General features: G+C 35.5%; 2 protein-coding genes across 2 annotated transcripts; one reads left to right on the top strand and one right to left on the bottom strand.

Annotated features, from left to right (window-relative positions):
* The first annotated feature begins 2,695 nt into the window (after nucleotides 1–2,695).
* tmem134 (transmembrane protein 134) lies at nucleotides 2,696–9,792 on the top strand. Its single transcript, XM_051898838.1, has 8 exons — nucleotides 2,696–2,904; nucleotides 3,668–3,918; nucleotides 4,005–4,072; nucleotides 5,962–6,048; nucleotides 6,166–6,242; nucleotides 6,485–6,529; nucleotides 6,759–6,812; nucleotides 8,840–9,792. Exons 2-8 carry the CDS (start codon nucleotides 3,712–3,714, stop codon nucleotides 8,920–8,922), a joined length of 621 nt encoding a protein of 206 aa, XP_051754798.1. The 5' UTR covers nucleotides 2,696–2,904; nucleotides 3,668–3,711; the 3' UTR covers nucleotides 8,923–9,792.
* On the bottom strand, nucleotides 9,711–17,088 carry irf2a (interferon regulatory factor 2a). Its single transcript, XM_051898827.1, has 9 exons — nucleotides 16,817–17,088; nucleotides 15,580–15,673; nucleotides 14,748–14,847; nucleotides 14,362–14,538; nucleotides 13,330–13,364; nucleotides 13,126–13,237; nucleotides 12,667–12,834; nucleotides 12,502–12,545; nucleotides 9,711–10,893 (listed from the first exon to the last, which is right to left on the bottom strand). Exons 2-9 carry the CDS (start codon nucleotides 15,664–15,666, stop codon nucleotides 10,570–10,572), a joined length of 1,047 nt encoding a protein of 348 aa, XP_051754787.1. The 5' UTR covers nucleotides 15,667–15,673; nucleotides 16,817–17,088; the 3' UTR covers nucleotides 9,711–10,569.
* Nucleotides 17,089–19,118: the final 2,030 nt, after the last annotated feature.

Genomic DNA, 19,118 nt, shown 5'->3' with positions numbered 1-19,118 from the left:
TAAAATTTGTCAAATATGCTGATTTGAATCACACACATAAACCGCTAGATGTTAATATCAACTAGCAAAATCTGATCAACAGAAATTTTTAAAAATGGTCAGATGCAGTGACACATTTGAGACATTTAAAGGTGCAATGTGTAGATTTTAGGATAATCTATTGACAGAAATGCAATATAATATACATAACTATGTTTTCAGTGGTGTATAAAGACCTTACACAATGAACTGTTATGTTTTTATTACCTCAGAATGAGTCATTTCTATCTACATACACTGCGGGTCCCCTTAAGCCCCGTTCACACCGCCAGCGACATGCAGCGACAAAGCGTCAGGATCCCATTCATTTCAATGGAGCGCTGGCGACAAGAGCAACAGTGACCGTTGGCGACAGAATGTCGTGTCAAGCGACGGGAGGCACAAAACAAAAGTTCAGAAATTTCAACTTTATGCAAATAAGGAGCGAATTTTGCGAGCGACAACCAATAGAAGTGAAGGCTCTCTGGTGCTCACATCACCGTCTCGAGTGCAGGCAAGACAAGACAGGACATAGTTCCGGAGCGATTTCACTGATTTGTCTGTACATACATGGATATAATAAAATGATGCGTGGAAAAGAAACTGTCGGCAGTCTTGTGAGTTTGATTCATACATTTTGTGTTGTTAATTATAAGATGCTGTGAGCAGTTTAGCACTGCTGCAGTTCATATTACAGTTTCCCCTGCATTGTGTTGATTATTAGGGACAAGAAAATTGATTATTTTTTCAAATTCGAATGGCGTTTTAGTATTTTTTGACAGTATGAGTGAGTTTAATTTGTTGATAGATCGATCGTTAATCTAGTTAATGATTTAATGCACTGAGCTCTGCAGTCACAACACTCTACAACTGCAGAATGTTATCTTTAATTCTTTTAAGCCTAATTATTAGTCAAATTCGAATGATTTCTTAGTTTTGTATATCATTTGTGATTGCATTTTCTATAGATATGATCAGACGTGCAGTCTACCAATGATATTAGAGCAACAGCAATAGGATCGCCCACAAGTGACTTCACAGTACAGAGACTAGCGACATGCAGCGAAAAATTCGCTGGCGGTGTGAACGGGGCTTAAATGTTAAGCCACCATTTTGCTCCGGCATGTTTCTACAGTAGCCCTCAATGGACAAACTGCTCTACAGAGCGCGTTTGATTGCAAGCTCTCTGCTGTCTCAGACGACGACATATTTGTCCTTGGTTGGCCACCGTAGCTTCTTTATGTTGAAATTCGCAACCTTACCGCTAGATGCCGCTAAAATTTGCACACTGCACCTTTAAAGTCACATGATGGTGAAAAATTTACGGAGTTATTTGATGCATATGTCTATGATTTGATGACCCTTTAAGACCGTGTGCACGTGTAGAATGTTTGTTATTTGACTATAAAGAGTACAGACAAGGTCGTGCATTTGTAGGTTATCAGCAAGTCATTTGTATGTATATTTTTATATTTGTAAATATTTTTATATTTCTATTTTGTATGTATGAAATAAAAATGTTATTTATTTAAACTATTATTTATTTATTTAGGCCATGGCAACATACATGAATTGACATCATTTGTTATAGGCTATAAATGTTACAAGTTAAGCCAAAATTCATTTTCATTTGATTTTCTTGCATAAGGAAGAAACATTAAGCAAGGCTAGTTTATTTGAAGATTTATACTGCAATTTACCCACCAGAACATATGTTGAACAATAGGCCTATAACAAATATTTCAGGCCTAATGAAATGAAAAAATGAAACGATACTTTTCTGTATATGATACTTTTATATGAAACTGAAACCACCAGTTGGTTATGTACTAGCATAGCATACAGATACCTGATTAGCCTGATATCTTAATGTAATTATGTGTTAAAGTGTTAAATGTTTAAATATTTCAGTTAGCCTAAAAATAACGTAATGATGTTCAATTGTTTACGTAGGCTATTATTATTAGCATTATTGTTATGAATTAATTAATTATCAAGTGAAATAAATTACAATTAGTTTGTTTTATTATGCACTATATAGTAAGCTATACATATTTTAAATTAATATTGTTCATATGTATTTTACAATTGTGCTGATATTTGGGAAAACAGCTCTTTTGCTTGTGTGATAATACTGGTGTAACCCTGGTTACAGTACTAAGATGTGACTGAATAATGTAAATGAGCAGAATGTAATTAATTCTATGAGCAGTAAAACAACCAATGAAAACATATTGTACTTAGAACTGATCAATGATAATTGAGAATGTTGTTTAGCGCATTTTCATTTCCATAATTAAATAGCCTAACTGAAATTGAAAACCAAACTTAAATTGTTTAAAACCACCAGTAGGTGGCGACATGTCACTTTCTTTGTCACTGAATCATTCATTCAACTGATTCGTTCAAAGTTGCCGATTCATTCGGGAAACAAAGCAAGTGACTGTTTTTATGAATTGGTCATTGCACCCATCAAGATTAATTGTATCTCAATAAATTTCTTCAAACATCGCCATATAATTATGAACAATAATTATAATAACAATATAAAGTAAATATTAGAAAAAAATCTATAAACAAAAATTCCTCATTGCTCTGCAAAAGAGAAAAAAAATGCTGCATGTTCTCATGGACAATCACCACGATAATTGTTGAATCCTCCAGTCCTCCAGGTGTCGCTGAAGAGACCACCGCTGCTTTTGTCTGTTTAGAGTCGACCCACAAAAAAGAAGCAGCTGTTACTAGCAAAGTTTAGGTTAAAGTTTTCCGCCGGCCAGTAAACAATACATTTAAACAGATTTACTAACCTTGTATTCCTTGGAAGTGATCCAAGGACCATGGAAAACAGATCTTTGTGTAACTGATGAGGATCAACAGTAATGGACAGTGAGTAGAGGATCCTTCTTTTGTAATTTAGCGCTATTGTTGGTGTTAATAACGGGATGTTCGGCTGTTTAAATATTCAGGCAAACCTTCTCAGCAGATTAGCATTAGAAATTCTTCAACTGATATTTTCAACGAAATAAATGATTTTAAGCTTACATTTATTATTGTGATACGTAATTACATGTGTGATAAATGTAACGAGCTTCTCTGTAATACGCAAGATGAAGATTGTTTGGGTGGATACAAACATTCTGTTGTTAAGAACAAGCGGAAGAGAGTGTCAGTCACATGCTCCCTAAGGGCAAATATTATGTCACAGTCGGGCATTTATTCCACATATCTGCCTTATCAAGTGGAGATTTAAAATCTGTAAATGCGGCTGATCAGATTTAGTCAAATAATGTCTTGCGCTGAAATAAAAACAGGATGAAAAAAGTGAAATACATATTAAAAACAAAGCGTTATATTCATAACAAATACGAATAGGTCGTATACTTTCTTGTAATAGAGGAGAAACACCTTTCCTTGCTGTGTTTATTAAAGTTATACAGTTTTGTAGACCAATCACGTTGAAATGGTCTGTACATTAGAAATTAGGAAGTTGGCAAGCTGTGAAGTGATTCAGAGAGAAAGATGTAAAATTCATTAATGTGCATTGTGAAGGAATTCTATAGGGCAGTCAATGCACTACACTGAAGTATGAGAAATGTAAAGGGCAGAGCGTAGATAAGTAACTCAACCATGGTGTTTATCAACTTCACAGTGCTTGCCGGTTAACATCCAGTCAATGTCTGAGGGCCTGTAGCTATGGGGACACAGTTCACAATTGATGACGCATTCGTCCTGGAGGGGGAGGAAGAAGGTGTGGTGCCTGGAGAGGATGTGGGGGAATGGAAGGGGAGAGAGAAGGACGGTGGGGGAGAGATGACATTTGGACCTCTTTCTTTTGCCAAAACACAATGCCATACATCTGGATCCGCTGGCACTCCCGAACACAGTAATCTGAAATATCAGGTCAGGTGTATGTCATGTTTGTCGCTTTCTCTTTGAGAGTCTTTTACGGGCAGATGTGACTGACTTTATTTTGTGTTCTCCCACAGAACCTGGAAAATGAAGATGCTTTAGGTGGCACTGTGAACTCTTCTTTCAACAACTTCTTCAAAATCAGGTTTGGCAGTTCACAGCACAGTGTTGATGACACTTTTAATTTGAACATTCTCATTAAGCAAGAATATTAACTGGATGTAATAATATGAGCAGAATGGTACAAAATGAAGGATGGGTTGCACCAATTGAGTTTAATAAGACAGAGTTTAAAGTTAATCCAGAATTTGTTGATTTAGGTTTTATTTTAATTTGAGCTATTTTGCACCACTAACAAATCATTGATTAAACCCTTCACCTGTGATTAAAAATCTTCAGATGCAATTAACAGCAGTTGTCAGCCATGATAGATTCAACAGTGTGTAATGTACATTTTCTACTGTCATTATTAAATGCTAAATTTAAAGCTAAATGCTTTAAAATATTATATTGAAAGATTTTGAACAAGCAGAGTAAGTATTTTCTCTGAGAACAGGCAGATATATTTTTGGTCTGCTCAATTTCTAATGTCATGAGGCAAAAACAGTTTTTATCAGGACAAACTTTGATGGACTTGTTTTATAAGATGGACCCAGATTTTTTTTTAAAGAATCATTTTAAGAGTGTTATGTATATACAAAATTGTTTAAGGATTAGTTCACTTTAAAATGAAAATTACCGCAAGATTTACTCACCCTCAAGCCATCCTAGGTGTATATGACTTTCTTCTTTCTGGTGAACACAGTCAAAAATATATATAATTAATATCTTGACGCATCCAAGCTTTATAATGGCAGTGAACAGGGGTCACGAGTATGAGCTGAAGAAAGTGCTTCCATCCATCATAAATGTACTCCACACGGCTCCAGGGGGTTAATAAAGGCCTTCTGAAGCAAAGCAATGCATTTGTATAAGAAAAATATCCATATTTAACAAATTATAAAGTAAAATATAGCCTCTGCCAGACCGCCTTCCATATTCAACTTACGAAGAAAGTGTAAAACTCTCGCAGTTCAAAACACTTTCACTACGTCCTACACCTTCCATACTCAATTTACGGAAAAAGGGCAACTGACGCGATATCAGTTAAGTTTTTCTCGTAAGTTGAATACGTTAGGCGCTCTGGCAAAAGCTAGATATTTTACTTCATAACTTGTTAAATATGGATCTTTTTTTTTTTTTTTTTACACAAATGCATCGCTTCGCTTCAGAAGGCCTTTATTAACCCCCTGGAGACATGTGGAGTACATGTTTATGATGGATGGATGTGGATGGAGGCGCTTTCTTGAGCTTCAAACTCATTGCCCCCGTTCACTGCCATTGTAAAGCTTGGATGCATCAAGATATTTTTTAATATAACCACGACTGTGTTCATCAGAAAGAAGAAAGTCATATACATCTATGATGGCTTGAGGGTGAGTAAATCTTGGGGTAATTTTCATGTTAAAGTGAACTATTTTTTTTTTTCTCTAAGTTGTGTTTTATTATATTTGTATTGCATAATTTGTATTTATTGAACATTGAATCTGTATGTGCCTTGAAATAGCATCTGAAGCTGATATGGCAATAATTTTGAATACTACTGTTACTACTCAAAATGTGCGATCACCTATTTTACTTCAACATTTTTTCCCCAATTTTAGAAATTTAAAAGGCGAATTTAACCCAGTTAATAATTGGTAAATATGTAAGTTTATGTATCTACAATGATAAATTCACATTGTCATGGCAGATTTTAAATGGCAACTATACACTGTGATGTCATCGCCAAACATCTTTTAAATTTTTTTTTTTTTAACAGAGCATCTTAATTTTTCACAATTTTTTCATCTGAGAACAAGAAGTGACCAATTGGCAAACAAACAAGCCATTAAATGACCAACTAAAACAATATGTTGCTTTGATTTATTTGATGTACAAGCACTAGTACTTGAAAAAGCGAGATGTCAAGCTCAGTGTCTGTCTGTGTTCCAGTGATCCTGCTACTCTGTCCTACTGCAGTTCTCAGTGGTCATTCAGCACACTCAGCTCAGTCACACAGCTGTCTGCTCACTGCTGCGGGTAACACACACATTACTGTAAAACCTCTATTTATATATTTCTGAATGAGAATTTAAGCTGATAATAACTAAAATCTTTTTCTTTCCTCAACCTTTCTTCTGTGTGGATTGCTCCCAGGTGGACGTCGCACCCACTAGTGAAGAAGAACAGACGAGTCGTTCTCGCATCGTTCCTCCTCTTAATCACTGGAGTTGGTGAGACTTTTATACCTTTTGTGATGTTCTTTGATCATAATAAGTACTACAGATATCAAGGGGAATGGGTTTGGGAACTGTTGTTTCTGTCTGGCGTGTAAAGTGCTGTTAGTGTTTATCTTGCTGTCAGCTCTATCCTTGAGCACAGATGGTAAATTCAGATGCAATTGTCAACTGCTTAGTAAATGTATTATCTCTTCTCCTTCCTTATCTTCCCCCTCCCTGTGCCTCCTTCCTATCAGCTTTGATCTTTACAGGCATTGTCATACAGTTAAACCCTCACGCAGGTAAGACCTGTCATGTTGGCATTGGTTGTTAATACAGATGAGACGTGGGCAGGGTTTCTTTAGCACACAAACTTCTTCAGCTAGTTATAAGTGCAACATATTAGTTAATAAAAAAAAGTGTTCTTCATGCCTTAAAAACAAAGACAACACCACCCTCAGGCATCTAACTGGTTTCATGCCAGTTTTGGCCAATAAATTATGTAACACATGTATTGATGCCTCTTTTCAGGTGTTTCAAGTGCAATTTTCTTTGTTCCTGGATTTCTTCTCTTCATTCCTGGTGGTAAGATCTAAGTGTATTCTCAATACAAGCTTTTATATTATATAGTCAGCTTTGCCATTGTGAATATCAGTAATGGAATTTGGACCTTAGGTAATATATTATAGTTTTATGAATTAAGTTATCTTTGTAATGCAGTCAAGAAATGTGTATATAAAGGAAGAAACTGACTTTAAAGAGGACCTGTTATGCCCTTTTACAATGTCTTGATTTTGCTTTTGGGGTCTACTAGAATATGTTTTCATCCTTGAATGTAAAAAAACATTATTTTTCATATATTTTATATAGCTGCAGCACCTCACTTCCCAGTCTGTCAGTAACGCTCTGATAAGTTCCGGTCTCTATGAAGCCCCTCCTTCTGAAAAGTGCAATGTGCTCTGATTGGTCAGCTTGGCCAGTGTGCTGTGATTGGTCAACTGCTTCCAGCATGTTTCATAAATGTCATGCCCCTTACCATAAACACAAGTTTTAACACACTACTCGCGTAACTCAACCAGGTCTTGTCCCTTTATTTTGCCTATGGCTTGGGTGGGAATTATTTAAATGAGTAATATTGTGATGTGTACGTTCCCAAAACTTAAGACTACAATCGAGGTGTTTCAGGGAGTTCAGAAACAGTGCATACTGATATAGAGATTAACTTCCTTTGGAGTGGACTTTGTGCTTAGTAACTTTGCAGACCTTTTGAGCTTTTATTAACTTGCACAGTTTAATTCTCAAACTTTAATAGTATTTATAACTCCTAACTTAATACAAGCTGCGTTACTATGAGGAATGATTACCTCAAAATGTATATCTGTATGCAGGTACGAGATACTTTATCTGAATGAAATACATTATACACCCAGGGCCTAAAACTAACTTTTTGCCACAACTGCCAATGGCCGGTGACTTAAAAAAATTTACCGGCCATAAATATTTTTTAACTGCCATTAAACTGTTTTTGAAAAAAAAAAAAAAAAAAAGTAATGACAAAAATTTTAGATACCACTGAAAATGCACAATTTCTACATGCTAAAATCACTAGCCTACTAATATAAATGTAAAACATTATTAAAGACAAGTAAACAGTCAGTAATAAAATAAGAACAAATAATCAAGCAAGCAAAAGCACAAAGAAATGCAATGTAATAAAGATACAAATGAAATAAAAAAGGTTTTTCAGGTAGCGTTAGGTCTAACAGTAGTTGTCAGATACAGAAATTTGATAAAGTAAACAGATGTAAAATAACACTATATAGTCTTCACTGTATAAATTAAACATCCTTATTGGTTAATCCTTAATAAAGTTACAAAAGTTATTCAGTCAAGAGCTGTAGTGATTTTTCTTTGTCCTTTGTTGTTTGATTAACATTAAAAACAGATGCAGGAATATTAGGCTACTGTCACTTTAAGAGCAAACGCATGGATAATATAGCCTACTGATACTGGACACTGTAAACATTTTTTTTTTACATTGTCAACTGTTAACATTCACTTAAGACATAACCGACTATGTTTACTAGGATACTCACAATTTTTTTTTTTGACAATTTTGTTTGAATTTGTCCATTAAATTGCAAAAAGACATGAAAGATAGCACAGTTTAGTATTCGCGTTGTTTGGGCGAGCGCTTCGGATGTGTGCGCACACAAAACTTTCCACATACAGCGCACGAAAGAAATTAGCTCCCTTAATGAAACTTAACCTTTCATTACGATGCAGCGCTGGCCCGTCAGCTGTCCCGAGCGGCATTCACACTTGTTCACGTTCATGCATTGTTAACGGTCAGCTGGCGAGTGACACTGTATCATATACTTTTTACGTGCATTTGGCTCTTGGCGAGTGTTAATTTTAGGCCCTGCATACACCTTTCTCGCTTTTGCTCAGATGCCAGCCATTACCCCTCCCCGTGCCATAGGTTGCCGACCCCTGCACTGAAGAAAATTGAAAATGTAAAGAAGCTTAATAGGTCCTCTTTAAAATAGACAGCATTGACAAGACAAATGCTAAAAACAACAAAACTGTTGCTTTTCCTTTTTTTGTTTCAGTGTATCATGTGATCTATATAAGCTGTGCAGTTCGGGGACGAAGAGGATTCAAGTTCTTTTATTTGCCGTACTTTGAGAAGTAAACTGTTTCTCTTCACATTATCCAGACAGTAAGTCTGGATAGCCTATCATTTCACCCCCCCCCCTCCCAAAAAAAAATGAAGAGGGGATGACCTACTTTTACAAACTCAGTTACTAGTGGTTTTCTAAACAATTTCTTCATTTTTGTAAAAACCTAAAAGCCAGTCTGTATACAGGTCTAAGTATAACTTCTATAGAAGAAGAAGAAAAAAAAAAACGTATCAGCAAAGCTTTAACTGTGATTTAGAACGTCACGCACAACAATATACAGTCTTACTTCATAAGACACAGACTGTATTAAAACATCTAAGTTCATAGAATTTGCATACAATTGAGACATTTATATTAGCTTTGCTCCAGTGTTGTTATATGTCCTTAGTTCAGTAAAACATACTTAAAATTCAGCAAGGAGCATTATACTAAGCTTGTTATAGTACATTATAATAAGCTTATGTACAAAGTTTTGTTATAAATGGAGCACCATTAATAACATTAAATTGCACACCACTAACCTTGCACAGTAAAAAATGAAATCATAGACAAAATGAATGACATGAAGAATGAAAATCTCAATCTGAGAAAACCAAGAATGCAATTTATCATTTAGGCCACTGCATACTAAACAGTCTGAGTTGTAAAGCATTTTCACTTATCTTCTGTCTATTGTAATATTAAGCAAGATTCAGCAACCAAAGTGATTAGCTTGTCTACTGCACATTCATCTTTTTAACTAGTACCACTACTAACACTTTGAACCACTGTTTTTAGTGTACATCACACAACAAATGAGTGTTGAAAAGATTTTGTATTGTTTAATTTTTTTTAATCATCAAGACACTACAATAAAAACTGTTTTTATATTTGCTTTTAAATCTCAGTGCTGTATTTCTTCATAATGCTCATCGACTGTTGTATAAAAATAGTTTATACAAGAAACCTTAGCAAAATCTCAATTACACTGAAACAAGATTCTGTCAGAACACAAAGGAAATGGTTTGACAAGTTAATGCACCAGTCTTAATCAGCTGAGCGTCTCTATTCAAGTATTTGTAGTCCCACGAACGTGAGAGAGGATCCTCAAGTAAAACTAAAAAATGATGCCAGGCAGTACAATAATGCGGTTATTGAATTGACAAACATGCCAAATTCATTAAAAAAAAAAAATTCCAACATTTCTTTCAAAAACTGATCTCAATATTGTGCTACACACTGTAGAAAAACATACATGCAAATCTCCAGTAACGGTTCTATTTCATTCGTGATTGTTTTGTTACGTCTACTGTCAACAAGGATGAAATGGTACCAAATATTAAATTATTACTATTCATATTCTGCGTTCTACAATTAGTTATGCTCCCAAAGCTGCATTATAACTAGCTTGACTGACTACTTCTGTGATCAAAAGTTGCATCTGTGACTGTGAGGTAGTTCTACAACTTACATACTTAATACAATTATGAGAATGAGGTAGTGTCTTGAAAAAAGTTCCAGAAATATAATCTAGTATAACGGATTCAGATAGCTTAAAACTGTTTGGTTTGGTTTTAAAAGCTGAACATCAACACAAGTCTAACACACCTGAGAGCACTTGATTAATATTGAATTATGGGTTGTAAGTTTATCAGCTGAACAGCAGCAGGTTGTACATTTCAAGTGTCTTCATTGTAGTGTTTTGTAACAGAGAGGTCCACAGCTTTAGCCATCACATTTGGCTGAGAAGTTGGGCTGCTGGTGAGATCTGGTTTGGGGGCAGGGCTTGAGGGTCGCACATCTGTGACATTTTGGAAATTAAACAAGCAGGGAAACCATGGAGGAGTGTTATAAGCAATTAGGGGCGAGTCCTCTCTGCAGCTGGTCACTCTGAAATTTGTTTTCGCTGATGTGAAAAATATGTTTGAGGTTGATGGTGGGATCCTTAACACAGAACTAAAAGATGATCTTTGTAAAGCTTTTATGGACAGGTCCTGAGGAAGCTGCAAGAGAAAGTTAGCACTCTTAGCACAAAAAACAAACAAATGGGCTTGATGACAACATGAATGTTTCTATTGTTGTATGTCTATGTACACTACAGTTGAAAAGTTTGGGGTATGATTTTTTTTTTAAATGTTTTTGAACAAAGTCTCTTATGCTCACTGAAGCTACATTTATTAATATTAAAAATAAAGTAAAACCAGTAGTACTATGAAATGTTAACATTACATTTTTTTTTATAACATTTACAATACCTAAAAGTCATTGTTTTGATAAGCTGCTTTTGTTACAAAGTAAGAATGAAATGTAACTTTGCCAATGGTTTGAAGTTGAACCATCTAAAGACCTTTTCATTGCCTGTCAGTGTGTTAAACTTAGGGCCCTATGATTTCAGCAATGCTGACAGAATCATGGAATCCAATCATAAAAATGGAATTTATGTATAACGCAGAATATTACATAATTTGGCAAGATTTTGATGAATAAATCAAAAGTAGTGCTGTACACTTAATCAAATCGTGATTTGAACTTAGTATCTGTGAATATAACTTGAAAAAAGACTGCTACTTAAAATGAAGACTGCTTGTGTCTGCATTATTTAAGGAATATCACAACTTTTTGTCCATGTTTTATTTTAAACAGAATCTGAATCTCTGTTGTGCAGCACTATATCAAAAAAAAATTTGACGACATTTTAAATTGTTAAAGTTTGCAATGATTTTATTATCATCATTTTTGATAACTTTTTAATAACTTTTAAGAAATCATTCTAATATGCGGATTTCAAACTATTTTTTATTATCAATGATGAAAACAGTTGTGCTGCTTAATATTTTTGTAGCAACCGTAATACATTTTTTTCAGGGTTCTTTTATGAATAGATTAATTGAAAAATAACAGATAAATAATAAATACATTTATTTGTAATAGAAAGATCTTTTTAATGAAACCTGAGAGCTTTCATTGACAGCCTACACAACTACCACGTTCAAGCCCCAGAAAGGTAGTAAAAACATCATTAAAGCAATCCATGTGACTCCAGTGGTTTACCCTCAATTGTATAAGCGATGCGAGTGCTTTGTTTGCACAAAAAACATTGACCACTTTATTTACAAAATACTAATCTCCAACGCGCGTTCACGCACAAAGCCTGCTCTTGTGTCAACAACATGCATGCGTCGTGGTGCTCTCTTTAACTTGTGCTGATGCAAGGACATACTTTGTGCGAGAACGCGCATTGGAAATTAATATTTTGTAAATAAAGTGGTCAGTGTTTTTTGTGCAAACAAAGATTTCAAAGATGAAAAAGATCTTATTTGTGTTCCGAAGATGAACAAAAATCTTACGGGTTTGGAACGACATGAGGGTGAGTAATTAATGACCGAAGTTTCATTTTTTGGGTGAACTAACCCTTTAAATGTCTTTACTGTCACTTTTGATGAAGTTAATGCATCCTTGCTGAATAAGAAAAAAAGTAGTACTGACCCCAAACCCTTGAATGGTAGTGTTTTTGCTTAACTGGCTGTTACAAAAAACCCACAATTTCTTAAGATCCTAGTGTCTAAATTGTATTTTGAAATATAAAATGTTGTATTTAAAAATATACATACCTGTACTAAGTCTTCGTCGCTGCATGTGCTCTCTGTGTCACTCTCTGTATAGTACAGAACAAAATCCACCATGATGATGTCAGTAACATGTAATAAGTAATTTATGACTCCTGTGGTGAATATAACACAGTAGAAGGTAGAGATAAAGGCAAGAAAGAACATTACCACTGTAGGATGAAACATGGGAGTCCTGGAGAGGCAGAGACACTTCAGTTGGGCGAACCTCAGGTTCTTCATTCTCTGTTGCCACCTCAACAACTGCACACACATCAGGTAGTTCAGCTATAGCCATATCCTTCTCAGATGACATGGGCTCAGAGGAGCTCTCCTGCTCTGTGTTGATGAATAAGCAAGTATAAAACAATGAATCTACTGTTGAAGGCAAAGACATTTTTTGGTGGTCAGAAATCACACTGAGACCAGCTGATTGTAAAAAAAGAAAGGTTAATAAAAATTAGTTCTGAGCATCATTGCAATAAAATGCATACATTTTAAGTATGGCTTAAATTTTTAAATATGTTTTGGGAACACTAGATAAATAAGTGCGTTCTCTAATGTGATCTCCGTTATTGCTGTGATATCTGAGGGTAGAATAAATAGGTAGGATAACAAGTGGTTATTTACCAGCAAATAGCACAGTGCTGTCAGGTGTAGTTTCCATCTTAAGCTCCGCTTCACGCTGTCCTTTAGACATTTTAATTTTTCTGGGAGTGCTAGCTTTCCGTTTCTGAAAACCCTTATAAAGAATTGAGGACAGGTGTGAGATCATTTGCAATACTTAGTTAGAAGTATGCACTGTTGTTTAAGTGTACAGTCATGTGTTCCTACTTTTGCTCTTTGCTCCAGGTCCATCTTTTTCTTCCCTGAAAAAGATGACAATATGCATTTAGAGGATCTTAAACATCATCAGAAGAATTTGTTTACCAAAATAAAATTATGTAATTCTACATTAATGATAAGTGTATAAGCATAAAATACATGGTGGAATTTATAGTATCATGTTAAAGGGTTAGTTCACCCAAAAATGACAATTCATTAATTACTCACCCTCATGTTGTTCCACACCCGTAAGACCTTTGTTCATCTTCAGAACACAAATTAAGATATTTTTGATGAAATCTGATAGCTGTCTGACCCCTCCATAGACAGCAATTTGAATACCACTGTCAAGGCCCAGAAAGGTAAAAAAGACATCGTTAAAACAGCTGACGTGACTGCAGTGGTTCAACCTTAATTTTATGAAGCGACGAGAATACTTTTTGTGCGCAAAAACAAAACAAAAATAATGACTTTATTCAACAATCTCTTCTCTCCCCTGTCAGTCTCCTACGCAGTTGACATTAGTAAACACTGTTCAGTGCTTCCGGGTTCTACATCCAAACGGCGGCTCAGTATTGCCTGAGGCTGTAAATGTGAGCACCACGACGCATGCGTGTGATGCTTACGCAGGAGCCGGCCAATAATGAGCAGGCGTTCTGACGTAGAACACGGAAGCACTGAACTGCGTTCACTACGCCAACTGCGTATGACAATAGTTCAAATCGTTAAATAAAGTTGTTATTTTTGTTTTGTTTTTGCGCACAAAAAGTATTCTCGTCACTTCATAACATTAAGGTTGAACCACTGTAGTCACACTGACTATTTTAACGACGTCTTTAATACCTTTCTGGACCTCAAAAGGTACAATGACGTTGCTGCCTATGTGTGCTCCAGAAACCCTCGGATTTCATCAAAAATCTTAATTTGTGTTCCGAAGAAGAACGAAGGTCTTACGGGTTTGGAAGGACATGAGGGTGAGTAATTAATGACAGAATTTTCATTTTTGGGTGAACTAACCCTTTAAGTTAATGACAAACTTACCTTTCTTAACGGCTTTCTCGGATGGGGAAAGCATCCTGTACATTCTGAAGGCATTGCTTCCTCTCTTCATGCTTTGATCTTTCACTTCCTCAATATCTGGTAGAGAATTCATAGCACAGCGAAAATTTGCCTTCCATGTCTTAGGATCTGGTTTGTCAATACCTGGACGATACTTTCCTGTATAAGAAATAATTTGGTAATAACTGAATCAAAATCTCTAACAAAATGGAGTCACAAACTAGTAGATCCAGCACAACGATCACACCAGCAGAAATACATTAAAAGCTGTATGCAAATGCAGAATCAACTCAAATGCATAGTGGACAAATTAGTCAGCCTCATTCTTTATACAAGAGACAATGGACAACAGCTCTGTCAACAGTTACCTGTGTGAATGGCCCAGTTCTTAAATAAGGGTGCATCCTTTTCCAAATCCCATCCATGTCTGGCTGCATGCATCCATGGTATCTGAAATATCCTTTTCTCCTGTTAAGGGAAACATTTTAATGGTTTACTATATGTTCACACTGTCAGTCCAAATCCGATTATTTGTGTATCCGATTGGAATCTGATCTAAATGACTGACTGTTCACACTGTATATCTCAACTGTTCAGATCTGATTTGTGTGTCCGTGGCTCTATAAGCAGCTTTATTCTGTGCGGCCGTCTCTGCCGGCACAACGAAAGTAGTGAAGACACCTCATCACTGGACCACAGAGATGTCTCTATTTTATTATAATTTTTCTGTGCAACCTGCACATTGACAACAACACAACACAACCTTGTTTCCGAAAGACATCTGACATGTTTACGTGGTGAGAAAGTGACACATAGGGAGCTATGCAAAATCTGATCAGAGAGGTCAGACTGAAATAGATTTCCATAAATGAGATTTGAACAGGATTTCAAACCACATATGAATGTAGCTTGAAACTGATTTGTAAAAAATAGATTTCATCTGATTTTTTGCCATTCACACTTGCTAAATATGATTGGATTCCAATCAGATCAGATGTGCGCAAAAATCAAATTTAGACTAACAGTCTGAATAAGGCTTTACCCAATCCATGTACAACTTAGTTAACTAACATGTCAAGCATGCTCAAAATCACAACGTATTGTAATTTGGCAACGTATTGGCAAAGACACAAAGAGCCACATGTTTAAACTTAATTAAGTCTCTTCTTAAACTGAATAGAACAGAATTTCCACCCTCACCTCACTGACCCAGTGAAGACCTTGAATTTCCCCACTGCTAATCTGTTGCTCCAACCAGGGGCGCATTCTCATTCTGTCCACTGGCATCTTGACTCTGAAAAGAACAGAATCGAATAGAATTAAGATTTGAACGTACTGGACATCCTGCCTCACAAAAAAAAATAAAAAATAAAAAAATCCATTATGTGTGGAAAGAAACAAGCAAACAAACAAAAACATTAAGAGCCTGATGAAATGAAAACAATATCTGTTAAAGAGTGGGAAATTTGTATTTTCAATAGGAAAAAAAAAAAAAAAATATATATATATATATATATATATTTATTTTAAAGGGATCGTTCACCCAGAAATGAAAATTCTGTCATCATTTACTCACCCTCAAGTTGTTCCAAACCTGTATGAGTTTCTTTCTTCAGATGAACACAAAAGAAGATATTTTGAAGAATACAGCTGACGTAGCCATTGACTGCCCTAGTATTTTTTCCATACTATGGAAGTGATTGGCTACTGTTAACTGTTTGGTTACTAGCATTCTTTAAAATATCTTCTTCTGTGTTCACCAGAAGACAAAAAACTCATACAGGTTTGGAACAACTTGAGGGTGAGTAAATGATGACAGAATTTTCATTTCTGGGTGAACGATCCCTTTAAGTGATGTTAGACTTCCCATGGCACTTTGAAATACAAAATTCTGTGAAACTAAAAAGGTTCCAGGTGCTTAATATAAAATACTTAATATCTGTGTATTCTACGCAAACAAAGAATTCTGATAATTATTATTAATTAATTCATTAATTATATGAATCAACTTTGCACAAATAAATTAAATAAATCTCAGTACTGTATCTCACAAGGGAGAATGCCGCAGGACTAAAACGCTTCACACTTCAACCCTCCCAATGTTCAAATAAATCTACGCTCTTATAACGATGATTCATTCTGCCATAATACACAGCGTGCTCCATTTTTAAATTGTTTACTTTCACAAATTGCTTACCTTTCACAAACAAATACAAAACCAAGCATGTACTATTCAGAATATGTAAAAGACAAAGAATTGTTTACAAATGAACAATAAAAAATGAAAGCCGTACATTTACTGTCATAATGTGAAATATTTGTACGTTTACTAATGTAAGCATGTTTCAACACAGCAAAGACAGAGAATTTTGTAGAATCCATCTATTTATAAACAGACTTTTAAATCCATAGTTCTTCTTTTAAGCCATGTATTTACCTGGACGAGAGGCAATCGTTAAGACTCCAAGATTCCTCGATGAGATGTGTTATACAATCCTGTCCCAGAACTACGCAGAAAACATTACCATGTTTCGTTTTACATTTTCTTTCTTCATCTTATGAAGATCGGCGCACTGCTTTTTGAATCGACACGTGAATTCTTCCAGAAACTGCCTTTCGTGTTTGATAGAATGACGCAAAACGTCATCAAGACCCAGACCGCGGAAGTGAAACAACGAAGCGTTTCATTGGTCGGCGTGATGTTTGAAACAACGGTTTCTTTCACTTTCACTTCCGCTTCCTAACACCACCTGCTGGAGCTTGATGTTACTACCAGTAAATCGCACTGGTTGGGGACGTGTGTGCAGTTGCATTAAAACACTGGATCACTGGACCTATTCATGATCAATTTCTACAAAATACAGTGTAAATGATATAACTTATTTGATTTTGAGCTAATTGTAGGTGTTGTGACAACTCTTATTTTCTTTCGTAATTGTTCTGACCCCATATCCAAAGGGAAGAATTATTTATAGCCATTGGGTGAGTGAGGGAAAGTTTCGCTGTTGTTGTATTGCGAAACTTCTCATGGAAACGTCTCATCGGTTTTCTGCTGTCTGTGACCCAGCTTGTTTTGGACAGACTGATTGAGTTAGGTTGCGCAATGTCCAAGGGTGGGGTCGGAGCAGGGATGGATGTGAGGGATTTAATTTAAATGCTATAGTTTCATTGTATGACTTTCTATTGACAACTGGTCCAATGGAGAGCATACATACCGTAAATCAGAAGAAAGAAAATAATTCTTTTGTGGAACACAAGAGAAGATATTTTGAAGAATGTTAAAAAACAGTTTCTGTTCCCATTGACTTCCACTGTATTTTTGACCATACAATGGAAATCAAAAGGGAACTAAAACTTTTTAGTGACCTTGCATTCTTCGAAATATCTTCTTTTGTGTTCCACAGAAGAAGGAAAATCATACAAGGTTGAATGGGAAGTAAATGATGACAGATTTGATTTGATTGGAAATGATTTCCAATTTTGGGTGGACTATATTTGGGTTAGAACTTTTTCAACTAGCCTACTCCTCAACTGTTTTTCACTCAATTGTAAAAAATAAAAAATAAAAATGGGGGCATTATGGCAAGATGTCTTAAAATGTATTTCTTTTTCTAACATTTAAACTTAAATTTATTTAAAGACTGCATGTACCTTTTTTGTCACTGGTGTTACCTTACTAATTTGGCAATATTAAAAGTTTTTATGAAATATTATTTCTCAATTTTTCAGCACATGCAGTCAGAGTTACAGAAAAATAATGATATAATGCAACAAATAAGGAGATAAGTTTTTATTTATTTTAATCAGGTTTGTTAAAAGTGTGATTGAACAAAGTTATTTTATTTGCGCAACCATGTATTTTGCTATAACAATGAAAATATTTGAAAACAGTTATAAACAAGTAATGATGTAATCCTTTAAAGGGTTAGTTCACCCAAAAATGAAAATTCTGTCATTTATTACTCACCCTCATGTCGTTCCACACCCATAAGACCTTCGTTAATCTTCTGAGCGCAAATTGAGATATTTTTGTTGAAATCCGGCTCAGTGAGGCCTGCATAGCCAGCAATGACATTTCCTCTCTCAAGATCCATTAATGTACTAAAAACATATTTAAATAAGTTCATCTGAGTACAGTGGTTCAATATTAATATTATAAAGCGACGAGAATATTTTTGGTGCGCCAAAAAAAACAAAATAACAATTTATATAGTGATGGCCGATTTCAAAACACTGCTTCATGAAGCTTCGGAGTTTTACAAATTAAATCAGTGGTTCGGAGCGCCAAAGTCACATGATTTCAGCAGCAGGCGCAATGATATTACGCAGCGCCTGTGACCCCCTGCTTGCACAGGGAGCGTGCCTTGCAACCATGGAGACATTTATGAGAGACGCTGCGTAATATCATTGCGCCTGCTGCAGCCATGGTACGGCAGCAAAGTTCCTTGATCATTACGCCGGAATGACAGTATAGTTCCTAGCCATATCGGCCTAGAAAATCGCAACTTTTCATTTTCCGTCGGCCTTAGGACACAATGTAACTACAGAAGAGTCAAGTTTTAAATAGGAAAAATATTGAAACTCTTTGGTCATTTTTTAACGAGATGCTAACGGTCTAATCAGATTCAATGAACTATGCTAAGCTATGCTAAAAGTGGTACCGCCAGACCCGGAGATCGGCTGAATGGATTCGAAAACAGTAAAACTCAACTGTTTAACTCTAGGGGAGTTGGAAAATG

This window comes from Ctenopharyngodon idella, chromosome 1, assembly GCF_019924925.1.
Source record: "Ctenopharyngodon idella isolate HZGC_01 chromosome 1, HZGC01, whole genome shotgun sequence".
Taxonomy (NCBI): Eukaryota; Metazoa; Chordata; class Actinopteri; order Cypriniformes; family Xenocyprididae; genus Ctenopharyngodon; species Ctenopharyngodon idella.
Note: the sequence above shows the minus strand (reverse complement) of the source record. Positions and strands in the feature narration are given on the sequence as shown.

What these genes read in the sequence shown, in the direction of transcription:
- tmem134 (XM_051898838.1), top strand. Translation starts at nt 3,712, where the DNA reads ATGGGGACACAGTTCACAATTGATGACGCATTCGTCCTGGAGGGGGAG. An exon ending in ACAGTAATCTGAAATATCAG is followed by an intron (nt 3,919 to 4,004) that starts GTCAGGTGTATG and finishes GTTCTCCCACAG; the next exon opens with AACCTGGAAAATGAAGATGC. An exon ending in CCTCTTAATCACTGGAGTTG is followed by an intron (nt 6,243 to 6,484) that starts GTGAGACTTTTA and finishes CCTTCCTATCAG; the next exon opens with CTTTGATCTTTACAGGCATT.
- irf2a (XM_051898827.1), bottom strand. Translation starts at nt 15,666, where the DNA reads ATGCCAGTGGACAGAATGAGAATGCGCCCCTGGTTGGAGCAACAGATT. An exon ending in GTCTTCACTGGGTCAGTGAG is followed by an intron (nt 14,848 to 15,579) that starts GTGAGGGTGGAA and finishes TTCCCTTAACAG; the next exon opens with GAGAAAAGGATATTTCAGAT. An exon ending in ACCTGGAGCAAAGAGCAAAA is followed by an intron (nt 13,238 to 13,329) that starts GTAGGAACACAT and finishes ATTCTTTATAAG; the next exon opens with GGTTTTCAGAAACGGAAAGC.